This window comes from Oncorhynchus nerka, linkage group LG6, assembly GCF_034236695.1.
Source record: "Oncorhynchus nerka isolate Pitt River linkage group LG6, Oner_Uvic_2.0, whole genome shotgun sequence".
NCBI classification, from domain to species: Eukaryota; Metazoa; Chordata; class Actinopteri; order Salmoniformes; family Salmonidae; genus Oncorhynchus; species Oncorhynchus nerka.
Genome location: NC_088401.1, coordinates 40,584,480 through 40,607,914, shown reverse-complemented (window position 1 = coordinate 40,607,914; position 23,435 = coordinate 40,584,480). Strand labels below are relative to the sequence as shown.

At 42.6% G+C, this 23,435-nt stretch overlaps 1 protein-coding gene across 3 annotated transcripts in view; it reads right to left on the bottom strand.

Annotated features, from left to right (window-relative positions):
- LOC115130442 (rho GTPase-activating protein 12-like) overlaps positions 1 to 23,435 on the bottom strand; it is a 95,935-nt gene that overhangs the window by 22,692 nt on the left and 49,808 nt on the right. For all 3 annotated transcript variants that reach the window (XM_029661595.2, XM_029661592.2, XM_029661596.2), the window contains exons 3-5: positions 8,468 to 8,740; positions 4,956 to 5,099; positions 253 to 333 (exon numbers count right to left, since the gene is read on the bottom strand). In XM_029661595.2, the coding sequence (XP_029517455.1) occupies positions 253 to 333; positions 4,956 to 5,099; positions 8,468 to 8,740 (498 nt within the window). The remainder of the gene's footprint in view (positions 1 to 252; positions 334 to 4,955; positions 5,100 to 8,467; positions 8,741 to 23,435) is intronic.

Here is a 23,435-nt window from a genome sequence, read left to right as displayed (position 1 = left end):
GGTCCCTCCCCTCTGGCTTTCTCCTCCAATGGGTTTTGAGGAGGCGAGGAGAAAGGACGCGAGGAGTATGCAATTGAGATTCTCCCCAATTGGATGATCACTAGTAGAAGTAATTCTGGGACAAATCCTCATTTACACTTGAGTACAATTTTTTCTTAGTCATGCATTTATGTCAATGATTCAATATATGTGGAAGTTAGGAATTTGCCCATACAAATAAATTAAAGAAAAAAATTAAATCTGTTGACTTACTTTGGGTAGTTCCCATTCAGACCTGGAGCCGTCTGAGCTGTAGTAGTACGGCCTCCCCTGCTCGTCCACGTGCTTTATCCACTACAAACAAACTCGAATGAGCACTGAACACAGTTTCATAATTCATATGGACAATAATACACCGTAAAAATACAGAGCAATGGGTTATCGATGATGACCGGAAAACAGATTATAGATGGTAGAAAGTTTCAAATAAAGAAGTAAAGAAATGTTCTCTCGATCAAGTAAGAGAAATCAACAACCCAAAATCCCCACAGTCAGTCCTCCCAATGGTATGTGTGGGATAACGCACAGTATTAAATAGAGCCATGACTACATGGAGCTCTCTGCAACGCCAAATAACTCAAGCTAGCAATAAATCCAGTTTTTTTAATGATAAAAGAACACCACACAAAGGGGACTGTGAAGAGACACAGCCATTATATATAGTACCAGTCAAAAGTTTGGACACACCTACTCATTCAAAGGTTTTTCTTTATTTGGTACTATTTTCTACATTGTAGAATTGCATCAAAACTATGAAATAACACATATGGAATCATGTAGTACCCCAAAAAGTATTCAACAAATCAAAATATATTTTTCAAAGTAGCCACCCTTTGCCTTGATGACAGCTTTGCACATTCTTTGAATTCTCTTAACCAGCTTCATGAGGAATGAAGTCTTGAAGGAGTTCCCACATATGCTGAGGACTTGTTGGCTGCTTTTCCTTCACTCTGCGGTCCAACTCATCCCAAACCATCCCAAACCAATTAGGTTGAGGTCGGGTAATTGTGGAGACCAGGTCATCTGACGCAGCACTCCATCACTCCCCTTTGTCAAATAGCCTTAAACAGCCTGGAGTTGTGTTATGGGTTATTGTCCTGTTGAAAAACAAATGATAGTCCCACTAAGCCCAAACCAATTGGGATGGTGTTTCGCTGCAGAATGCTGTGGTAGCCATGATGGTTAAGTGTGCCTTGAATTCTAAATAAATCACAGACCATGTCACCAGCAAAGCACCCGCACCCGCACACCATACCATCTCCTTCTCCATGCTTCACGGTGGGAACCACACATGCGGAGATCATCCGTTAACCTACTCTGCGTCTCACAAAGACACAGCGGTTGGAATCAAAAATCTTACATTTGGACTCATCAGACCAAAGGACAGATTTCCACCGGTGTAATGTTCATTGCTCGTGTTTCTTGGCCTAAGCAAGTCTCTTCTTATTATTGATGTCCTTTAGTATTGGTTTCTTTGCAGAAATTCGGGCCCCGAGTGGCACAACGTTCTAAGACACTGCTTCTCAGTGCAAGAGGTGTCACTACAGTCCGTGGTTCGAATCCAAGCTACATCATATCCTGCCGTGATTGGGAGTCCCATAGGGCGGCGCACAATTGGCCGAGCGTCATCCGGGTTTGGCCGGGGTAGGCCATCATTGTAAATAAGAATTTGTTCTGAACTGACTTGCCTGGTTAAATTTAAAAAAATACAATTTGACTATGAAGACCTGATTCACGCAGTCTCCTCTGAACAGTTGATGTAGAGATATGTATGTTACTTGGACTGTGTGAAGCATTTATTTGGGCTGCAATCTGAGGTGCAGTTAACTTTAATGAACGTATCTCTGGATCTTCCTTTCCTGCGGAGGTCCTCACGAGTGCCAGTTTAATCATAGTCCTTGATGGATTTTGCGACTGCACTTGAAAATGTTCAAAGTTCTTTCAATTTTCTGGATTGACTGACCTTCATGTCTTAAAGTAATAATGGACTGTCATTCCTTTTTGTTTATTTGAGCTGTTCTTGCCATAATATGGACTTGGTCTTTTACCAATTAGGGCTATCTTCTGTATACACCCCCTACTTTGTCACAAAACAACTGATTTTGCTCAAACGTATTAAGAAGGAAAGAAATTCCACAAATTAACAAGGCACATCTGTAAATTGAAATGCATTCCAGGTGTAAGAATGTTTTAAGATAATACACAATGCAGAGGACTAGAGGTCAATAGGGAATTAACAATCAATAGAAATTGTGGTTTTCAGTTCAACATCTGGTTAGAATCTGTGTAGGAGTTTCAGTCCTTGACTCATAGCTACGTGTGGCAAGATCTCATTGTTCTGAATCGTCTATCCATTGAGCCTGAAACAGGATACTTGTTATTTGGCCATTGGCAAAATTTTACTGCAAGGAATTGTAATTGGTCAACCACAGGCTAGGTTGGAGGGTTATAAATTACATCTTGTCATTTTGTTCTGTGGAGAATCACTGAGGACAGGGAAGAATGAACATCTACGTTCCAGCATAACATCTATGATTTGTTCTCTTTGAATGAACCTATTTTTCTCCCCCTGATTTGCTTTGGGGTCTGTGTTATTGAAGAAAAACATCAACTGCTAACACAGGTGACTACGTCATGAAGCTGGTTGAGAGAATGACAAGAGTGTGCAAAGCTGTCATTAAGGCAAAGGGTGGCTACTTTGAATAATCTCAAATATAACATACAGTTGAAGTCGGAAGTTTACATACACTTAGGTTGGAATCATTAAAACTCATTTTTCAACCACTCCACAAATTTCTTGTTAACAAACTATCGTTTTGGCAAGGCGGTTGGGACATCTACTTTGTGCAAGTCATTTTTCCAACAATTGTTTACAGACAGATTATTTCACTTATAACATAATTCCAGTGGGTTAGATGTTTACATACACTAACTTGACTGTGCCTTTAAACAGTTTGAAAAATTCCAGAAAATAATGGCATGGCTTTAGAAGCTTCTGATAGGCTAATTGATATAATTTGAGTCAATTGGAGGTGTACCTGTAGATGTATTTCAGGGCCTACCTTCCAACTCAGTGCCTCTTTGCTTGACATGATGGGAAAATCAAAAGAAATCAGCCAAGACCTCAAAAAACAATATGTAGACCTCCACAAGTCTGGTTCATCCTTGGGAGCAATTTCCAAACGCCTGAAGGCACCACATTCACCTGTACAAAAAATAGTACGCAAGTATAAACACCATGGGACCACTTAGCCGTCATACTGCTCAGGAAGGAGACGCGTTCTGTCTCCTAGAGATAAACGTACTTTGGTGCGAAAAGAGCAAATCAATCCCAGAACAAAAGCAAAGGACCTTGTGAAGATGCTGGAGGAAACAGGTACAAAAGTATCTATATCCACAGTAAAACAAGTCCAATATTGACATAACCTGAAAGGCCGCTCAGCAAAGGAAGAAGCCTCTGCTCCAAAACCACCATAAAAAAGCCAGACTCCGGTTTGCAACTGTACATGGGGACAAAGAAAGTACTTTTTGGACAAATGTCCTCTGGTCTAATGAAACAAAAATAGAACTGTTTGGACATAATGACCATTGTTATGTTTGGAGGAAAAAGGGGGAGGCTTGCAAGCCGATGAACACCATCCCAACCGTGAAGCACGGGGGTGGCAGCATCATGTTGTGGGGGTTCTTCTTGCAGGACGGACTGCTGCACTTCACAAAATAGATGGCTTCATGAGGGATGAAAATTATGTGGATATATTGAAGCAACATCTCAAGACATCAGTCAGGAAGTTAAAGCTTGGTCGCAAATGGGTCTTCCAAATGGACAATGACCCCAAGCATATTTCCAAAGTTGTTGCAAAATGGCTTAATAAGGACAACAAAGTCAAGGTATTGGAGTGGCCATCACAAAGCCATGACCTCAATCCTATAGAACATTTGTGGGCAGAACTGAAAAAGTGTGTGCGAGCAAAGAGGCCTACAAACCTGACTCAGTTACACCAGCTCTGTCAGGAGGAATGGGCAAAAATTCACCCAACTTATTGTGGGAAGCTTGTGGAAAGCTATCCAACATGTTTGACCCAAGTTAAATAATTTAAAGGCAATGCTACCAAATAATAATTGAGTGTATGTAAACTTCTGACCCACTGGGAATGTGATGAAAGAAATAAAAGCGGAAATAATACATTTTTTATTTTACCTTTATTTAACTAGGCAAGTCAGTTAAGAACAAATTCTTATTTTCAATGACGGCCTAGGAACAGTGGGTTAACTGTCTTGTTAAGGGGCAGAACGAGAGAAATCACTCTACTATTATTCTGACATTTCACATTCTTAAAATGAATTGGTGACTAACCTAAAACAGGGATTTTTTAAATGTCAGGAAAGGTGACAAACGGAGTTTAAATGTATTTGGCTAAGGTGTATGTAAACTTCCGACTTCAACTGTATCTTTTGATTTGTTTAACACTTGTTTGGTTACTACATTATTCCATTTGTGTTATTTCACAGTTTTGATGTCTTCACTATTATTCTACAATGTATAAAAATAAAGAAAAACTCTGGAATGAGTAGGTGTGTCCAAACGTTTGACTGGTACTGTATATATTGTATTGCAATTTGCACTGTACTATGTATTAGACTTAGATTTTGTGTGTATGTACTGATATGTAGACTGTGTGTGATGTTTTAAATTTATGCATTTCAGTCCTTGACTAATAATGTCCTTTACTATGTATTATGTCATGTTTCATGTGGACCTCAGGAAGAGTAGCTGATGCTTTTGCAGCGGCTAATGGGGATCCTTATAAATACCAAATACCCTCCCCCATTAACCCATGATAACAACCTTAGCCCTGGAAGGAGTGACAGAGAAATGGAGAGAGTGAAACCAACGGAGGAGAGGAGAGCCCCAGTACCTTCTCATGAGTATGTTCACAGACATAGAGGGTGTGTCCGTGTACATCCAGTTCCTCTGACCAGCCTCTAGGGGGAGATCCATACTGACTGTCTGACTGACTGGAGTACGTGCTGCTGTGACAGTTCTCCTCGGAAGAAAGGGGCTGCATTGGGGGGGAGAGAAAGAGAGACCATTGTGATTTTGGGAGAACAGAGAGGTTTTTTCAGAGTCATATGTAGATCGATTGACTGATTGAAATGGGGATACCTAGTCAGTTGTCCAACTGGATGTATTCAACTGAAATGTGTCTTCCGCATTTAACCCAACCCCTCTGAATCAGAGAGGTGTGGGGGGCTGCCTTAATTGACATCCACGTCTTCGGCGCACGGGGAACAGTGGGTTAACTGCCTTACTCAGGGGCAGAATTACATATTTTTACCTTGTCAGCTCTGGGATTCAATCCAGCAACCTTCCGGTTACTGGCCCGACGCTCAATTGCTCATTTTGCCTTTAGAATAGTAAGTAGTGAATGATGCAGCTGTAGAGTGGGCAAGTATCTATAATAACAACCTTAATTAAAAAAGGAAAATGCCCAACCACCACAAAAAATGCAACAGCTCCCAGGAAAAGGAGACATTGGTCAACTATGGATATTTGTGTTAATTTCCCAGCATTTCATGTGGCAAGTTGGAAACAAAGTACACAATCTGATAGTTCCTCCCTGGTTGAAATACATAACCACCTCATGGGGGCAGTGTTGTAGCACGAACACTTCATGGGGGCAGTGTTGTAGCACGAACACTACATGAAATCCAAACTAAGAACACTCTTACGAACTTCGGTCTCATTTTACTACCTTACCAGGAAATATTTCCACTCATCAAAATAACACCAACATGTTTCCCTGCCCTCAGTTACCACAACACAACTTTTACAGTTATGTGGTACTCGACTATTCCTCTATATGCCTCTAGAAATACAGTACTTAATGCTTCCCATGGTAATATAGATGTAAACTACTGCCATGCAGAGTAGATACAGGATGCGTTTCAAATGGCATCCTATTCCCTATTTAGTGCACTATTTTTAAAAATGGCCCTGGTCAAAAGTCGTGCTCTAAAATAAGGAATAGGGTGCCATTTGGGACGTACACCCTCTTTGCTTCAGTCAGCCGTGGCATTACATCTGATGAATCATAAATATTTGGTCTAACTGGTACTTAAATATAATACAGCTACAGTCTGAAACCTACTTCAGTCCTGGCCTGGTTTCATTTAACACAGTCACACTCTCACCTGTTACAGAAACACAGGGAGAGAGATGTAATAGGATCTGGACTACCACTGGGCCAGACCAGACCAGTCACCAGACCACTACCTTGACCCTCAACACCTGAACCCGGGACCCACAGCCACCTTTCAGAGCAGTTGGTTGATTTCAATTTTGAATTTTAAAAGCCTGTTATGAAATGAAGTGCACTCTAATATAGACCATATGGAGAATTCAGTAAATCAGAATTTTTATATGAATAAAGGCTTGCTAAAGTGCTAAAATTCAGCATTTTGACATGTCCCTCCGTCAACCTTTTGTAAATTCTAGGGAGATTTCAACCCACTTAATCCAAATTTCTCCAAGTTTCACCATTATTGTAAAAGCCTAGTCATTTTGCTGCTTTGACAAAGTCATTACTGAAGATTATTATTTATATTGATGTGATTAGTGATGCATTTACGACTGTCCATCATTTTAAAGCCAACCCTGTTATACAAACAACTTACCCCTTTAAAATAATGGACCATTAAACCAAGTTAAATTATTCACAGCAGGTGACATCGTTTGGGTCTTCTGAACAGCATGGTGGAAAAGGAAGTAAGTCTTCTCTCTTTTTTTGGCCTACAGTACAGTGCCTTCAGAAAGTATTTACACCCCTTGACTTTTGCCACATTTTGTTGAGTTACAGCCTGAAATGAAGATTGAGATTTTGAAAATCTGCAAAAAATGTGACAAAGATATTAACTTTATGTCTTGAACACATAGCGTTATGTTAGGGGGAAATCCAACAAAACACATCACTGAGAACCACTTTTCATATTTTCAATAATGGTGGTGGCTGCATCATGTTATGTGTATGCTTGTCATTGGCAAGGACCAGGGAGTTTTTCTTAGGATAAAATGAAACAATAGAGCTGAGCACAGGCAAAATCCTAGAGGAAAATCTGGTTCAGTCTGCTTTCCACCAGACACTAGGAGACAAATTCACCTTTCAGCAGGGCTATAACCTAAAAGACAAGGCCAAATATACACTGGAGTTGCTTACCAAGATGACATTGAATGTTCCGGAGTGGCTTAGTTACAGTTTTGACTTAAATCTGCCTACAAAATCTGTTAGCAAGACCTGAAAATGGCTGACTGGGAATGATCAACAACCAACTTGAAATAGTTTAAAGAACTTTAAAAAGAATAATGTGCAAATATTGTACAATTCGGTTGTGCAAAGCTCTTAGAGACTTACTCAGAAAGACTCACAGCTGTAATAGATGCCAAAGGTGATTCTAACATGTATTGACTCAGCGGGTTAAATACTTATTTAACGAAGATGTTTTTTTCTTCTTCATTTTTTATTTAAATTTTAAAAAATTCAAATGTTTAGATTTTTATTGTGTAGATCATTGACAAAAAAAAATTACAATTAAATCCATTTTAATCCCACCGTGTAACAACAAAATGTGGAACAAGTCACTTTCTGGCACTGTAGGCACTGTATTTATAATTGTTTAATCATCTTTGACTGATGTGGACGAGCTCAACATGTCAACCCTGTTTGCTCAATTAATGTTATGAACATTTTTATTTGACACAACTTTCATCATGTGTGGAACATATGTATAATCCTTAATTTCATGAACACCAGGTGATGACATGCGCTTCACCACATGAGGAGTAATGTTCGATCGTCACCTAAAACCTCAACTCTGTTAGCATCAACCCTGTTCGTAACTTTATCAGTTTGATATTAAACTGTATGAGTTTACTGAACAAGGGATACTTGATCAATGAGAAAATGTTGGATTTCTCATGCTGTTAAATAATAATTAGGTTACATACAGTAAGTGTCCGTAACAGGGTTGACAGACAGTGTGGTACAAGTGCAGATAAAATGCTCTTAGTTCAAAAGACTTTATTGCCTGAGATGGGAAAAGGTGTTTTTCCGTAGGCTAAACATATCCTCCATGCAATTGAATGTTATTTTAACGTTCATAACGTAAAAGTTTGCATGTACAAAAGGCACCCATTGCGTGGAACGACCCAGATGTTGACACAATAGGATACAGATAGATTAGGTAGACTGTAAATCAGTGGCAGGGGTCAACATGCTGGGTTAAACTTCCTCAGTTGGATCCAAACCAAACTATTTCCCCCTCTTTACTTACAGCTCAGCTTCTGCTCTGACTGCATCTACAACATGCCAGTCAATGGAATACGGATCTGTTTTGTTGGGGTGCACAGCCCACAGGGAGTGTGTTTACCTACCTCCATCTCTCCCATGCCATGGGGGTCTCCCCGACTACTACTGGTACTGCCACTAGCATCCCGTGCACGGGGCGGTTTCCACGTGCGCTCCCCGGTGGCTCTGTTATAGTAGAAGTGTCTACCGGTGAGGTCCTTGTGGGTCTCCCAGTCCCCAAGGATGTGCAGTGGGGTGCTGGAGGGGAGGGTGGGCAGGCTGGACTGGGAGATCTTCAGCTCCTGGAGGTTGGTGTAGATAGGGGACTCGGGCCGGCCTTGCCCTATCGGAGACGTCGTCTGTAGAGGGGGGAGAGAGAGAGGGGAGAGGTTAGTCTCTTGTGAAAAACTAACAGAGTAGCATGGCCAGCATGCACTGACCAGAGAGGTTACATTAATGGGGAACTATGGAGGTACATTACAGAGCAGAGAAAGAGAGGGCAGTTTTAGATGAGGGATACAGAATAAATAGAGAGAAGGAGAGGTTAACCCTGAGATAACTACGGAGAACAGAAAGAGGAAAGAGGGGAGAGGGTAGATTCAGAGCACAGACACAGTGATGTAGTCTGCACGGCAAGGCAGGAAGGAGAAGGAGGATGGGTAGGTTTGGCAATCAGACACATGTGGTAAGGATGGACGTTGCAACATGCTGTATCCATCTGTTTCTAGCCCAGTGTCAAAACGAAATATGCTGCATGGTATCCTATATACTTCAACTGTTGTCAAGCTAACCTTTTTCTGAGGCCGGTCAAATACGTTATTTTGTGGCAAAATCCATACAAACACTGTGCAGCAACATGACTTTTTCATCACATTCAAAATAAAAACATTAGAATAACATTCAATATTTAGCATTATTGGACATTGATTGCCCATAACTGGATTAAATACAATGCTCACATTAGGAGAGAATGATTTATAGAAGAGAAAGCAGAGGATAATGATCATAGGAACTGGAAATGAAGGGGTGTTGAAAAGAGGAAGTGTTTAGACAGACAGGAAACCCTCCTAGTGCTCTGGGTCGTATCACTCAAGTAGCCAAGAGTCTGCAGTGATATCAACTGTCAATCTCTAAACCAAAGTACCCACTGATAACGGAGTGGAGACAAACAAACCTCTCAGCCAGCAAGTTCTACAAAAAGTTCTAACCTGGAATTTAGAAAGTTTAAACAATAACGAAACAAGGGGATTCCAGGCTACAAAACTCTAAAAACTACATCAGACTGTAAAAATTGGACACACAAATGATAGTTGATGATATTGTCAAGACAAGAAACAAAAAGACAGCATGTTGCATAACAGTGCTGGGTGACCCTGTATTTTGAAATAAACATGCAGAACGCAAAATCTCCAAAACGTGCAGAAAGCAAAATGCCTGTGTATTTAGTGTGAGTGGGAAACAGAGTTGGTTTTGTAAACAGTTTAAGATGCCACTCTGTCTGGCCCATACATCAAACACAGTCAACGAGTTTCGGTTTCCATGACTATGGAGAATCCAAATGTACCACTGCAGAAAAATATTTTGATTTTGGAGTTCGATCGTGAGGTGGAGGTACAGTAGTGGTAGCCAGACTGTTGTCTCTGTTTTGGGCCCAGGGTCAAACTAACATTGTGTAAAGTGGTATTCACAGAAGTCGTCGCTAGACCTCGACAGAAAACCACCTGAAAACTTGAGCTGCATTTGATTTAGTATGTACTGTACAATGGAACCAATAGAATAATCCCAAAAGTGCAAACTCCAAGTTAAATCAAGTACACCTCAAATACATACAATAGGCCAACAGACTATCACAGCTTATTGTGAAATAGACACTAATTATGTATTCAAAATACATTCGTGACAGGCACACGAAAAAGTATTACATGATTTTCATAACAACGCATTTCATGTTTATTACACGATTTTCTTTCTTCATAACACATTCGTGAGTGGGAAAGCTGCCGTTACTGTCAACATCACTCGCCAACGTACAATCATTGGACATTAAATTAGACGAGGTACAATGACGATTATCTTACCAACAGGACATCAAAAACTGTCACATCTTATGTTTCACGGAATCGTGGCTGAATGATGACATGGATATTCAGCTAGCAGGATATACGCTGCAACGGCAAGATAGAACAGCACACTCTGGTAAGACGGGGGGTTGTGGTCTGTGTATATTTGTATACAGATGCTCAAAAGGTTCTACAGGTACGACAACTGCTCGGCCTCCAACCGAAAGGCGTTACAGATGGTAGTGTGTACGATCCCAGTACACACTACACACTAAGCTACCTGCCATCCAGGACCTCTATACCAGGCAGTGTTAGAGGAAGTCCCTAAAAATTGTCAAAGACCCCAGTCACCCCAGTCATAGACTGTTCTCTCTACTACCGCATGGCAAGAGGTACCGGAGCATGAAGTCTAGGACCAAAAGGCTTCTCAACAGCTTTTACCTCCAAGCCATAAGACTCCTGAACAGGTAATCAAGTTGCTACCCAGACTATTTTCATTGTTCCCCCCCCAACCCCTCTTTTACGCTGCTGCTACTCTCTGTTTATCATATATGCATAGTCACTTTAACTATACATTCATGTACATACTACCTCATTTAGCCCGACTAACCGGTGCCCCCGCACATTGGCTTCCCGGACTATCTGCATTGTGTCCCGCCACCCACCACCCGCCAACCCCTCTTTTACGCTACTGCTACTCTCTGTTTATCATATATGCAGTCACTTTAACCATACCTACATGTACATACTACCTCAACTAGCCTGACTAACCGGTGCCTGTTTATAGCCTCGCTAATGTATATAGCCTCGCAACTGTTCTTTTTCACTGTTGTTTTTTATTTCTTTACTATTGTTCAACTAATACCTATTTTTTACTTAAACATTGCACTGTTGGCTAGGGCCGGTAAGTAAGCACTGTTGTATTCGGCGAACGTGACAAATAAACTTCAATTTGATTTAAATTCCAAGTTGTCGTGGCTAATGTTAGCTATGCTAGCTAGATGGCAAACCATTAGCTATGCTAGAGGTTAAGGTTAGGGGTTAAGGTTAGGTTTAGGGGTTAAGATTAGGGCTAGTTAACATGCTAGCTAAGTAGTTAAAGGGTTAGGAGTTAGGTTAAAGGGTTAAGATTGGGGTTAGGGTAAGAGTTACTTAACATGCTAAGTAGTTGAAAAGTAGCTCAAAAGTAGTAAGTAGTTGCAAAGTAGCTAATTAGAACAATGATAAAGCTATCCATGATGAGATTCGAACACATTCACATTATACACCCACCTATCCTCCCCGACCAACCTCCCTTCCTCCCTCCAATCGTTTCTGTCTCAAGTAACCTACTGTCTTTATCTGTAATTGAAATGCACTGTATACAAAAATCATGTACTGGTCACGGAAAAAAGTATGTTTTCTTGTGCCTGTCACAAGTTTCCAATAAGCAATTTGTGTCTATTTCACAATAATCTGTGATACTGGGTTGAATAGGCCTATGTATTTGGACCCAGGTCTGCACCTGGCCATTGCTGATTCACCATATAGCTCTCAGTGCCATAGGCTGTCTGCCTAGTTCTGTATTCTCTGTGTTTGGAAGACAAGACAAGCGGAGCCGGGCAGGTGAGGAATTCTAGAGGAAATGGAACAGAACGGGGGGGGGGGGCGTTTGAGTAAAACACCAGACAGTACAGCCAGACAGACATTCTCTAGCGTGGAAACAGATGGGGATTCCTGCTGGGCCTGGAATAACAGTAATATACTCCAAAATAATGATTTAATATCCTGTAGAGCTGTGTTGGAATAGAGTGAAGTTTGCAGTGCGTGTGAGTGTCTGTTTGTGTGTGTGTGTGTGTGTGTGCAGCAGGAAAGGCCCTGTTGTTTATCTATTGTTATCAAGTGTTCTGACTGTGGCTTTGGTAAAAGACATGGGCAGCTGGGAGTGAATACACTGAAGGCGGCTCTTTAGGCAAAATGTCTGTGTATGATTCTAGTGAAGTACGGTGAAAATCATTTACAAATCGAAAAATGAATCTTTTGTGTAGAGACCTACTATATTTTCTACAGCTGGGTGTCAATCACAGAGCCCTAAGGCTCAGATAATAGTAAGGCAACTTTTACATGGAAGCTCAGCTGTCAATGGCCAAACTCAGCAGAGGAACTGAGAATTAGAATGATAATTGGTGTTATCTGTTATAAATGATAAGAAGAGCATATGTAAATCTGACAAAAGTGATATGCTCAAAGGAAAGGTTATAGACGGTCAAAATGAATGGCAATACAAACTGTAGTGTTTCCTGAGAAGGCAATTGTTTTAGTGCTCACTGGCATCTATCATATCATTGTGATTTCTATAAGCAGTGTATTGCTCTCCTCCTCAACATTTTGAGTTCATATGATCCAGTCCACATCAGCAGGGAATGACTCCAGAAATGTACTTAACAGTACACACACACTGAGAAGAGGTTTCTTTCTAGTGCCTTAAAGCTTAGCAGTAAACTCAGAAATAGACTGACTACAGTGAGAGCCAAGAGAAACGAGGTGCCCTCATTTGCTAAATGGGATGGACTGTATGAAATAAGAGTTAAACAAAGTGTTGCTTTGACGTTTTTAGCTCATAGAAGGTCCCCTACACAGTGCTGATAAATGCCATTTAAGACAAAGTCAAGAAGACACTTTACGAAGCAACAGCCTATTTAGTTTACTTATAAACAGGCAAACATTTTTAACATACATTTTAAAGAATGAGCTGAAAGTATATATATCAAGTACAAGTATCACCTACTATGTCACTACTAAGTCAAACTAAAGACCTCCCACATTGTCAGATAGTTATATCTGCTTCAGTCCGTCACCTTATATCCCGGGCTGCAGACAAACACCTCATCATCCTCCTCTTCCTCTGTCCTGCTGTAGCCTTTAAACGTACTGAAGCGGCTCATGGTTGATGGACTGCAGTGTTAGATATCCCAAAAAAGTGATCCCCTGGGCTATCCCTCTCTTTTCCTGGACTACTCCTCTCTTCTTATCTGTCGGTCCCTATCCCACTCTTTCTCTATTTCAGTCTCTCTCTATCAGTCTATTCCGAAAGGTAGAGAGAAACTTGAGATACTGGCTATGGGTCAGAGAGCCAGAGGAAATAAGATATCACTCCCCCTGCCATACGAATATACATGATCGCACGCACGCGCGCACGCACACACACACACACACACACACACACACACACACACACACACACACAACAGGAAGTGGTAGTAAGAGTTCCCTCCCCCAGGGTTTTCTCTGTCACAGACAGAGATTGTGTTTGTGTGTGTCTGTACGCACACACGCATGTGTATGCCTGTGTGTGTGCCTCTGTGTGTGTGTGTGTGTGTGTGTGTGTGTGTGTGTGCATGCATGCTTGCTCCTCTGTCTTTGTGTATGGGTGCGCCTGTGTGTGTGTGTGTGTCTGCGTGTGACCCTGACCGCATGTGCATGGTGTTTCTGTGTAAAGTCAAACAGGGTCTCTATACCCTGACGTTGGGTCACAATGAGCCCAGAGCAGTCACAATGTTGAGTGTTGACAGATGAACTAGCCGTAAGGGGAGTGCTAAGGACAGACGGGGGTGTGAGCCATGCATAGATCCTATATTTATACTGCTCTATACATTCACAAAACGGTAATAGAAACAACATGTGCAGCAGTGAGATCAAGACACTGATCACCATCCATAGAGCTGCTATTGCCCAGTTATCCCAGCATTATCTCCTCTATAGAGCTACTACTAGTAGTTCAGCCCATTAAGTGAGAAACTTGACAAAGTTCAGTCAGTTTACCTGAAGTAGCCGAACTGTTCAGTCCCTGGTGTTTAGTAAGATTATGCCCCCTAGTGATGGGATCAAGGTAACTACAATAATTGATGAACACCACCAAACATCAGAATCTCTATCATCTATGAGGAAGACAATCCACTAATTTCCTTAAGAACCACATTCAAGGTAGCCAAGCAAGTTTTAGAACACCTACTCATTCAAGGGTTTTGCTTTTTTTTAAATTATTTTTTTTACAATGTTCTATATTGTAGAATAATAGTGAAGACATCAAAACTCTGAAATAACACATATTGAATCATGTAGTAAACAAAATAGTGTTAAACTAATCAAAATATATTTTATATGTGAGATTCTTCAAATAGCCACCCTTTGCCTTGATGACAGCTTTGCACACTCTTGGAATTCTCTCAACCAGCTTCAATTAAGGTGTGCCTTGTTAAAAGTTAATTTGTGGAATTTCTTTCCTTGTTAATGCATTTGAGTCAATCAGTTGTGTTGAGACAGGGTAGGGGTGGTATACAGAAGATAGCCCTATTTGGTAAAAGACTAAGTCCATATTATGGCAAGAACAGCTCAAATAAGGAAGGAGAAACGAAATTCCATCATCACTTTAAGAAATGAAGGTCAGTCAATGCGAAAAATTTCAAGAACTTTGAAAGTTTCTTCAAGCGCAGTCGCAGAAACCATCAAGAGCTATGATGAAACTGGCCCTCATGAGGACCGCCACAGGAATGGAAGACCCAGAATTGCCTCTGCAGCAGAGGATAAGTTCATTAGAGTTACCAGTTTCAGAAATTGCAGCCTAAATAAATGCTTCACAGAGTTCAAGTGTCACACATCTCAACATCAACTGTTCAGAGACTGTATGAACTAGGCCTTCACGGTCGACTTGCTGCAAAGAAACCACTACTAAAGGAAACCAATAACAAGAAGTTATTGGAGTCCAAACCGGCCGCCGTGTCTTTGTGAGACGCAGTGTGGGTGAACGGATGATCTCTGCATGTTATTTCCCACCATAAAGCATGGAGGAGGGGGTGTTATGGTGTGGGGGTGCTTTGCTGGTGACACTGTCTGTGATTTATTTAGAATACAAGGCACACTTAACCAGCACGGCAACCACTGCATTCCGCAGTGACACGCCATCCCATCTGGTTTGGACTTGGGGACTATCATTTTTTTTTCAACAGGACAATGACCCAATACACCTCCAGGCTGTGTAAGGGCTATTTGACTAAGGAGAGTGATGGTGCTGCGTCAGATGACCTGGCCTCCACAATCCCCCGACCTCAACCCAATTGAGATGGTTTGGAATGAGTTGGAATGCAGAGAGAAGGAAAAGCAGCCAACAATTGCTCATCATATGTGGGAACCCCTTCAAGACTGTTATGAAAGCATTCCAGTTGAAGCTGGTTGAGAGAATGCCAGGAGTATACAAAGCTGTCATCAATGAAATGGGTGGCTATTTGAAGAATATAAAATATAAAATCTATTTTGATTTGTTGAATACTTTTTGGGTTACTACATACTTCCATATGTGTTATTTCATAGTTTTTGTCTTCACAATTGTTCTACAAAATAGCACAAATAAAGAAAAACCTTTGACTGGTAGTGTACATATTCAGAGTTAGCTTCTCTAACAGCTTGTTTGAGAACTGGCTCCCTCCAAGCTAGATTAATATAGAATGTATGAGATGTGTCAGACAGCAGGTGTGGAAATAGAATGGGGTCCATGGCAGTAAGGTAATTACTGCTCAGGGGACCTGGTTGGGGGGGATACTATAAACTGGAACGGTGGGTTGACTGTTGGAGAGTTGAGCTATTGAATGCAGAGTGGTCTTACCTTGTCTGTCCACCAGCCCAGGCAGACCCTGATAAATGAGTTCTCCACTCAGGGTGAGTAACAGTAACGGCCCAGAAGCAGATTAGAATGCATTACGCATCCCTGTAGCAGACTGTGGTTGCATTCCAAATGGTACCCTATTCTTTTTACAATGTACGACTTTTGAGCAGGTTCTTTGGTGCTCTGGTCAAAAGTAGGGCACTATGTAGGGAATATCCATTTGTGACTTTAGTGCACTATGTAGGGAATACCCATTTGTGACTTTAGCTAGGTGCACCTGCAAGGAGATACGGGGATAATTAAATAATTCTGAGTTAGGGGGTTAATTGAGAATTTGGCAGAGGTTAAACATAGGTAATTGCCTTGCATGTTGCAATATGGTACACTACACAACTAAAAGTATGTGGACACCTGCTCGTCAAACACCGCATTCCAAAATCATGGATATTAATATTGAGTTGGTCCCCCCTCTGCTGCTATAACAGCCTCCACTCTTCTGGGAAGGCTTTCCACTAGATGTTGGAACATTGCTGCAAGGTCTTGCTTCTATTCAGCCACAAGAGCATTACTGAGGTTGGGCACTGATTAGGCCTAATCCCAAAAGGTGTTCGATGGGGTTGCCGTAAGGGCTCTGTGCAGACCAGTCAAGTTCTTCCACACCGATCTCGACAAACCATTTCTGTATAGACCGCACTTTCTGCACGAGGGCATTGTCATGCTGAAACTGGAAAGGGCCTTCCCCAAACTGTTGCTACGAAGTTGGAAGCACAGAATCGTCTAGAACCTCATTGTATGCTGTAGAGTTAAGATTTCCCTTCACTGGAACTAAGGGGCCTAGCCCGAAACATGAAAAACAGCCCCAGACCATTATTCCTCCTCCTCCACCAAACATTACAGTTGCCACTATGCATTCGGGCAGTTAGCATTCTCCAGGCATCCGCCAAACCCAGAATAGTCCGTCGGACTGCCAGATTGTGAAGCGTGATCCATCATCCCAGAGAAGGCATTTCCACTGCTCCAGAGTCCAATAGCGGCGAGCTTTACACCACTCCAGCCAACGTATGGTGATGCTAGGCGGCTGCTCAGCCATGGAAACCCATTTCATGAAGCTCCCGATGAACAGTTCTTCTGACATTGCTTCCAGAGGCAGTGTTGCAACTGAGGAGAGATGATTTTTACATGCTTTAGCACTCGACAGTCCCATTCTGTGAGCTTGTGTGGCCTACCACTTTCTGGCTGAGCCGTTATTGTTCCTAGACATTTCTACTTCACAATAACAGCACTTACAGTTGACCAGGGCAGCTCTAGCAGGGCAGAAATATGACAAACATCCTATGACATCCTATGACAGCGCCACGTTGAAAGTCACTAAGCCATTCAGTAAGGCCATTCTACTGTCAATGTATGTCTATGGAGATTGCATTGCTGTGTGGTCGATTTCATACACCTGTCAGCAACGGGTGTAGCTGAAATGGCCGAATCCACTAACTTGAAGGGGTGTCCACATACTTTTGTATATATAGTGTATATGGAGTTGCGATATGGTAGCCTATATGGCAATATCTGCCTAATGAAGACAACTGTGATTTTTGATGAGGTAGAGCGCGATGTCAGTCTACTTACTCTATCCATTTCCTTTCTCCCTCCCTCTCTTGCCATATCTCTTTTTCTCCCTCTCTGTTTCTCTCTCCCCGTCCTTTACAGCAGAAACTGTGTGCTATGTAAGCTGTAAATCTCACTGGCATGTCGTGCGGGTGGAAGGGCAGAGAGCAATAAGAGACCATCTTGCAGTTTCTCTGTGACCACTAGGTGTCTCCCTCAGGCCACAGGGGGGGTTCTATCACTGGCAGGCTGAACACATGGCATCCCACTCTAACACATTCCTTCCTCTCTGTTGCACATCATCCATCAACACCACCACTGCACTGCTTCCGGGCTGCATCCCCCCAAGCTCCCATCCCTCAACATAACACTCCAGTCACCCCATATAGATGTCTACTCACAGAAACAAACATGACCTGGACACACAGACACACACACACCGATCAACAAAGAGTCCATTCCATTTGAATATCCAGATACTTTCTCTTAGGGATGGAGTGTATCAATGAATATCACTGTTTTAGTGTTTATGGTGCAACCCCATGAGCCACATTGGATGTTCAGTGTGTACTGAAGTCAGTCGCACAGGTACAGCTAATGTAATGCAGGGCCAGCTCAGCATGTTGTCTTACTGTGACCAGGTTACACAAGAGTTAAAGGAATAGTTCGCTCAAACCACAGAATGACCCATTGTTTTTTTTTACCCTGTAAGCAGTCTATGGACAAGGTATGACAGCAATACATGCTTTGGTTTTGTGCACATATTTCGAAAGTATCTAAAACGGATTGTGACGCTCAACGATGTCACGATTTGTGCAAGATGTGCAAAAAATGCTAATATCGATCCTATGACATTAATGGGATTTGTGCCACAAGAAGCTAAATGGGATTTGTGCCATTTTGAAACAGTGCCAGGGAAACTAAACCAAAGCATGGACTGCTGGTCATACCTTGTCTACAGACTGCTTACAGGGTAAGGTGAACTATCCCTGAGACACTGAGGTTGAGGGATGGAGGGTTGAGAGAAAGGGGCTGCTGACTTGCTCCTCGCTTTGTGGCCATGACGACGCACACACACACACACAACTAGTAGTAAATCACATGGATGAGTAGAGCATGGTTTGATGGATGATGCAGAGAAGGAGGGTGCGACCCCTCTCTCTCCTTCTGCACCTCGTCCTCTCTACACATTGATCCAATCTTCTCTCTGCTAATTGCACATCCATCCACTCCCTCTCTCGTTGCTTCATTCTCCACCATCAGCTCCTTTTTCCCCCATTCCATCCATCCATAAAAGGATCAGCCAACGCCCCTCTGTTCTACACCTTTTCCCATGCTGCTGGACACACACACACACACACACACACACACACACACACACACACACACACACACACACACAGGACTAAAGGGAGGCCTGGAGGGCGGTATGGTGCCATATGACCAGATTAACCTACATTTCCACCTCACTGGGTATCAGTCAGACCACATTCACTCATCAACCCCATCATCACATCTGTGACATTTCGCATGACATTCCCAACGCCTCCTCCTCAATCTCCAGCTCTCTCTTTGAATCCCCCCCACACACACACACACACACAGACAGCTTTCCCCCTTTTTCCATAGCAACAGTGAACTCCTATGTGTACCTCTGAAGGTACCTTATGTGTACCTTCTGACCTTTTTGTAAACGAGAATACAACACTGTACCGTAACCGTACTCTTATTTTTGAGAATGTGTCACTATAAATGGTGTAAAAAACATTAGGAAAACCTTTCTAATATTGAGTAGCACCCCCTTTTGCCCTCAGAACAGCTTCAATTCATCAGGGTACCCCCCTTGATGTCTTACTCCCTCCCTATGTCTACCCAGGTCAAAAGTAGTGCACTGTGTAGGGATTAGCCTGTGATTTGGGATTGTAGCCTACTGATCCATTTAACCATGGGGTCTAAACCGCACTCTGTCTGTCCGATCATTGGGTTTATCTTTCAATTGTTTTTTATTTTATTTGTATCATTATTGTTTTACTTCACTTCTCAAAAATCTGGAATGAAGGAATGAAGGGAACCAACATGTGGTGAGGAAGGAGGAGAGGAAGAAGGCTGGAGGAACGCCTGGAGTGGTATCCCCCCCATTCAGTCCTTGCTGATCTGTGCTCATGTTCATTGGGAACATTGGGCTGCTAGCGAGAGGATTAACTCAAATCAAAATTGTATTTGTCACATGCGCCGAATACAACAGGCCTTACAGTGAAATTTTTACTTACCTAGAGCAGGGGATCAGACTGGTCAGACTCGTATCTGGGACAACCCGCCCATGCTAGTTTATACACACAAAATGGAACAGTTTATATTTGGCAGTTGTGAAAGCAAACACTTGATGGATGAGCAGAGAGAACAGAATTGACAAATAAAAATCTCTCTCTCTCAAAGTGTGAGAGTCTCTTTCTCTCTCTCACACACACACACACACACACACACACACACACACACACACACACACACACACACACACACGTATGGGACCCAACTCGCTGGAAAAAAAAAAATCTCATGTGATAACATGATCTCATGTGAAATAACTGTAACATGGGATGCAACATTTCAACATGTGATACCATAAAACTGCACGTGACAACATTTGAGCACATCTGAAAACCCAAGTGTCAAATGTCATTGAGAATATTTGACCTTAAAAAGCATAATTGACATTACTTCAACTTAAACAGTCAGGTATCCTGCAGGTTTGATCTAGTTCCTGGTTTGTTCCAGGAACATCCCCAGGAATGCTTTTGGGCATTGTGTCATGGTCCCCTGAATTACTTGGGACTAAACCTCTCTTGAGATTTGAAATTCACAAAATCTTGGTTGCTAGGTATGTGAAGTTCCTGCTGCACCACCAGGTCTGTGGCCCTAATGGAGGCTATACATTCTGTATCTTGCCAAGAATACATTTTTGCACTTTGCCTAAAGTATACAAAACAACTTAGTGTTATAAAATGACTGTGTGCTGCTGTATTCTGTATTCAGTTCATCTGAAACAAATATTGTACTATTTTGTACTGGGACCACACTTGGGACTTTAATTGACACACTCAAACCGATGCACCTGGCACCTACTACCATACCCCTCTCAAAGGCACTTAAATCTTTTGTCTTGCCCATTCACCCTTTGAACGGCACTCATACACAATCCATGTCTCAATTGTCTCAAGGCTTAAAAAAACGTTCTTTAACCCGTCCTCTCCCCTTCATCTACACTAATTGAAGTGGTTATAACAGGTGACATCAACAAGGGATCATAGCTTTCACCTGGATTCACCTGGTCAATCTAGGTCATGGAAAGAGCAGGTGTTCCTAATGTTCTGTACACTCAGTGTGTGTTGTTGGTAACAAATAAGTATCTGGTGGCACTGCTGAGACATGAATGCACTCCAGACCAAAAGGTTGCAAGTTCAAATCGAGAGATCATTAATGTCAAGTGTCCCTGAGCACTGCAAGGTGTTTTCAGAAAAATCGCACAATTATTGACATGATTATGGGTAACTTTAAGCAGTGCAGAAATGTATTCTTGCCAATAAATCTGTGGACGATCTCGGTCATGGCCACAGACCTGGTGGCATCGCAGGAAATTCAGATGCTGTCATCCCCCTTATGGAAAAACCACATGATTTGAAAACTTTTTTTTGGAACACTTCACATGTGAAAACATGTGGTTTTGGAAGACTTCACTTAACATGTTTTCACATGTGAAAAATCAAATTTCTTCACGTGTTTTAAAGGAACACTTCACATGTGACATTTCACTTGTGAAAACATGTTTTTGGAACATTTCACATTGTGGCATTCCCATACACATTCATTACCTATAACGCATCTCTGCACTTAGCAAAAAAAGAGTGCCATCTGCACTGCTATTTTAGTTATTCTGACAATTATTTCACCACTGATTTAATTTATTTATTTGAGGGTTTTCTGTATAGTTGTCTAATGTTGGTTGTGAATATTATTCTGTTTCAATGTGACTCCTGAATCACTTTGATACAGAATTGTTTTTCTTGAGTTTATTTTTGACAAAGCTGAGATTCCCTTTGAAGTCCAAAGTGTAAGAATACAGGTGAAATCGGTTATTAACACAGGCGTGGTGACATAGCAGAAAGATCGGAATTCCATGAACCAAGAGGTTGTGAGTTCAAATCCCAGGTGAATAATAATTACTGTATAAATAAACAATTTAGTCATGTACATTAAAAACACTACGTTAAAAGGATTGTTTATTATAACGACTTATTTTTGTTCCAAAATCATGTCATATTCCACATGTGAAATCATGGTTTTTCCGTAAGGGTGCTGGTCAAAAGCATTGCGCTACAGAAGGGAATAGGGTGCCATTTGAGAGTCTGGGTGCGTCTCAGTGTCTCTTAGGTTAGTGGACAAGGCCTTGGAGGCCTGGAGGACTGAAGGAGCAGCTGTCTGGTTAGATTGTGGGAGCCAAGTGAGAGTGGGATATCAGTGTGTGTGTGGCTGAGGTCAAAGGGTATGTACCATCCCCAGCTGGGGCCATACTACTACCCTGACCCCTGACCCCCAGGACCCTGTACTCTCTCCAGGATCTGCTCTCCCACCCCTCCTTCAATACTCTCTGAACCAGGGTTGTATTCATTTGGGAACAACGTAGCAAAACTTTTTGCAACAGAAAACGAATATTAGCATTTTTTATGGACAAGTTCAGATAGTCCCTTCCTGTTCAGTTTGTTTTCGTTTGTTTGTGTCTAATGAAAACGACCTAGGAAATGGTGATCTACCCTGCATCATCTGAAGACAGACCCTCAATAAGGCCCGTCAGACAGACCAACTGTCACGGCCATTAAAAGAACTGGACCACGGTGCAGCGTGGTAAGCATACATTTTCTCTTGTATTTGAAATGACGCCGACAAAACAATACCAAACAAACCGTAAAGCTTCAGGCTATGTGCCATCAAACAAAGTTAAGTTCCCACAAACACAGGTGGGAAAAAGGGTACCTAAGTATGGTTCCCAATCAGAGACAACGATAGACAGCTGTCCCTGATTGAGAACCATACCCGGCCAAAACATAGAAATAGAAAATCATAGAAACACAAAACATGGAATGCCCACCCCAACTCACGCCCTGACCAAACCAAAATGAGATATAAAAAGGATCTCTAAGGTCAGGGCGTGACAGTACCCCCCCCCCCCCCCCAAAGGTGCGGACTCAGGCCGCAAAACCGTAACCTATAGGGGAGGGTCTGGGTGGGCATCTATCCGCGGCTCAGGTGCGGGACGCAGAACCCACTCCACTGGCTCACCCCACTTTGGTGACACCTCTGGTGTGGAGACCCTCGACGCGGACTGGGGACCCTGGTACTGGGGACCCTGGTAGCGGGCCCCGGACTGGCGGCCGTCGTCGCTGGAGGCTCCGGACTGGCGGCCATCGTCGCTGTAGGCTCCGGACTGGCGGCCGTCGTCGCTGGCGGCCGTCGTCGATGGAGGCTCCGGACTGGCGGCCATCGTCGCTGGAGGCTCCGGACTGGAGGCCGTCGTCTCCGGACTGGAGGCCATCGTCTCTGGAGGCACTGGACTGGAGGCCGTCTCTGGAGGCTCCAAGCTGGAGGCATCTCTGGAGGCTCCGAACTGGAGGCCGTCTCTGGAGGCTACGGGCTGGGCGCAGACACAGGACTCACCAGGCTAGGGAGACATACAGGAGGCCTCTTCCTTGGCCGAGGTGC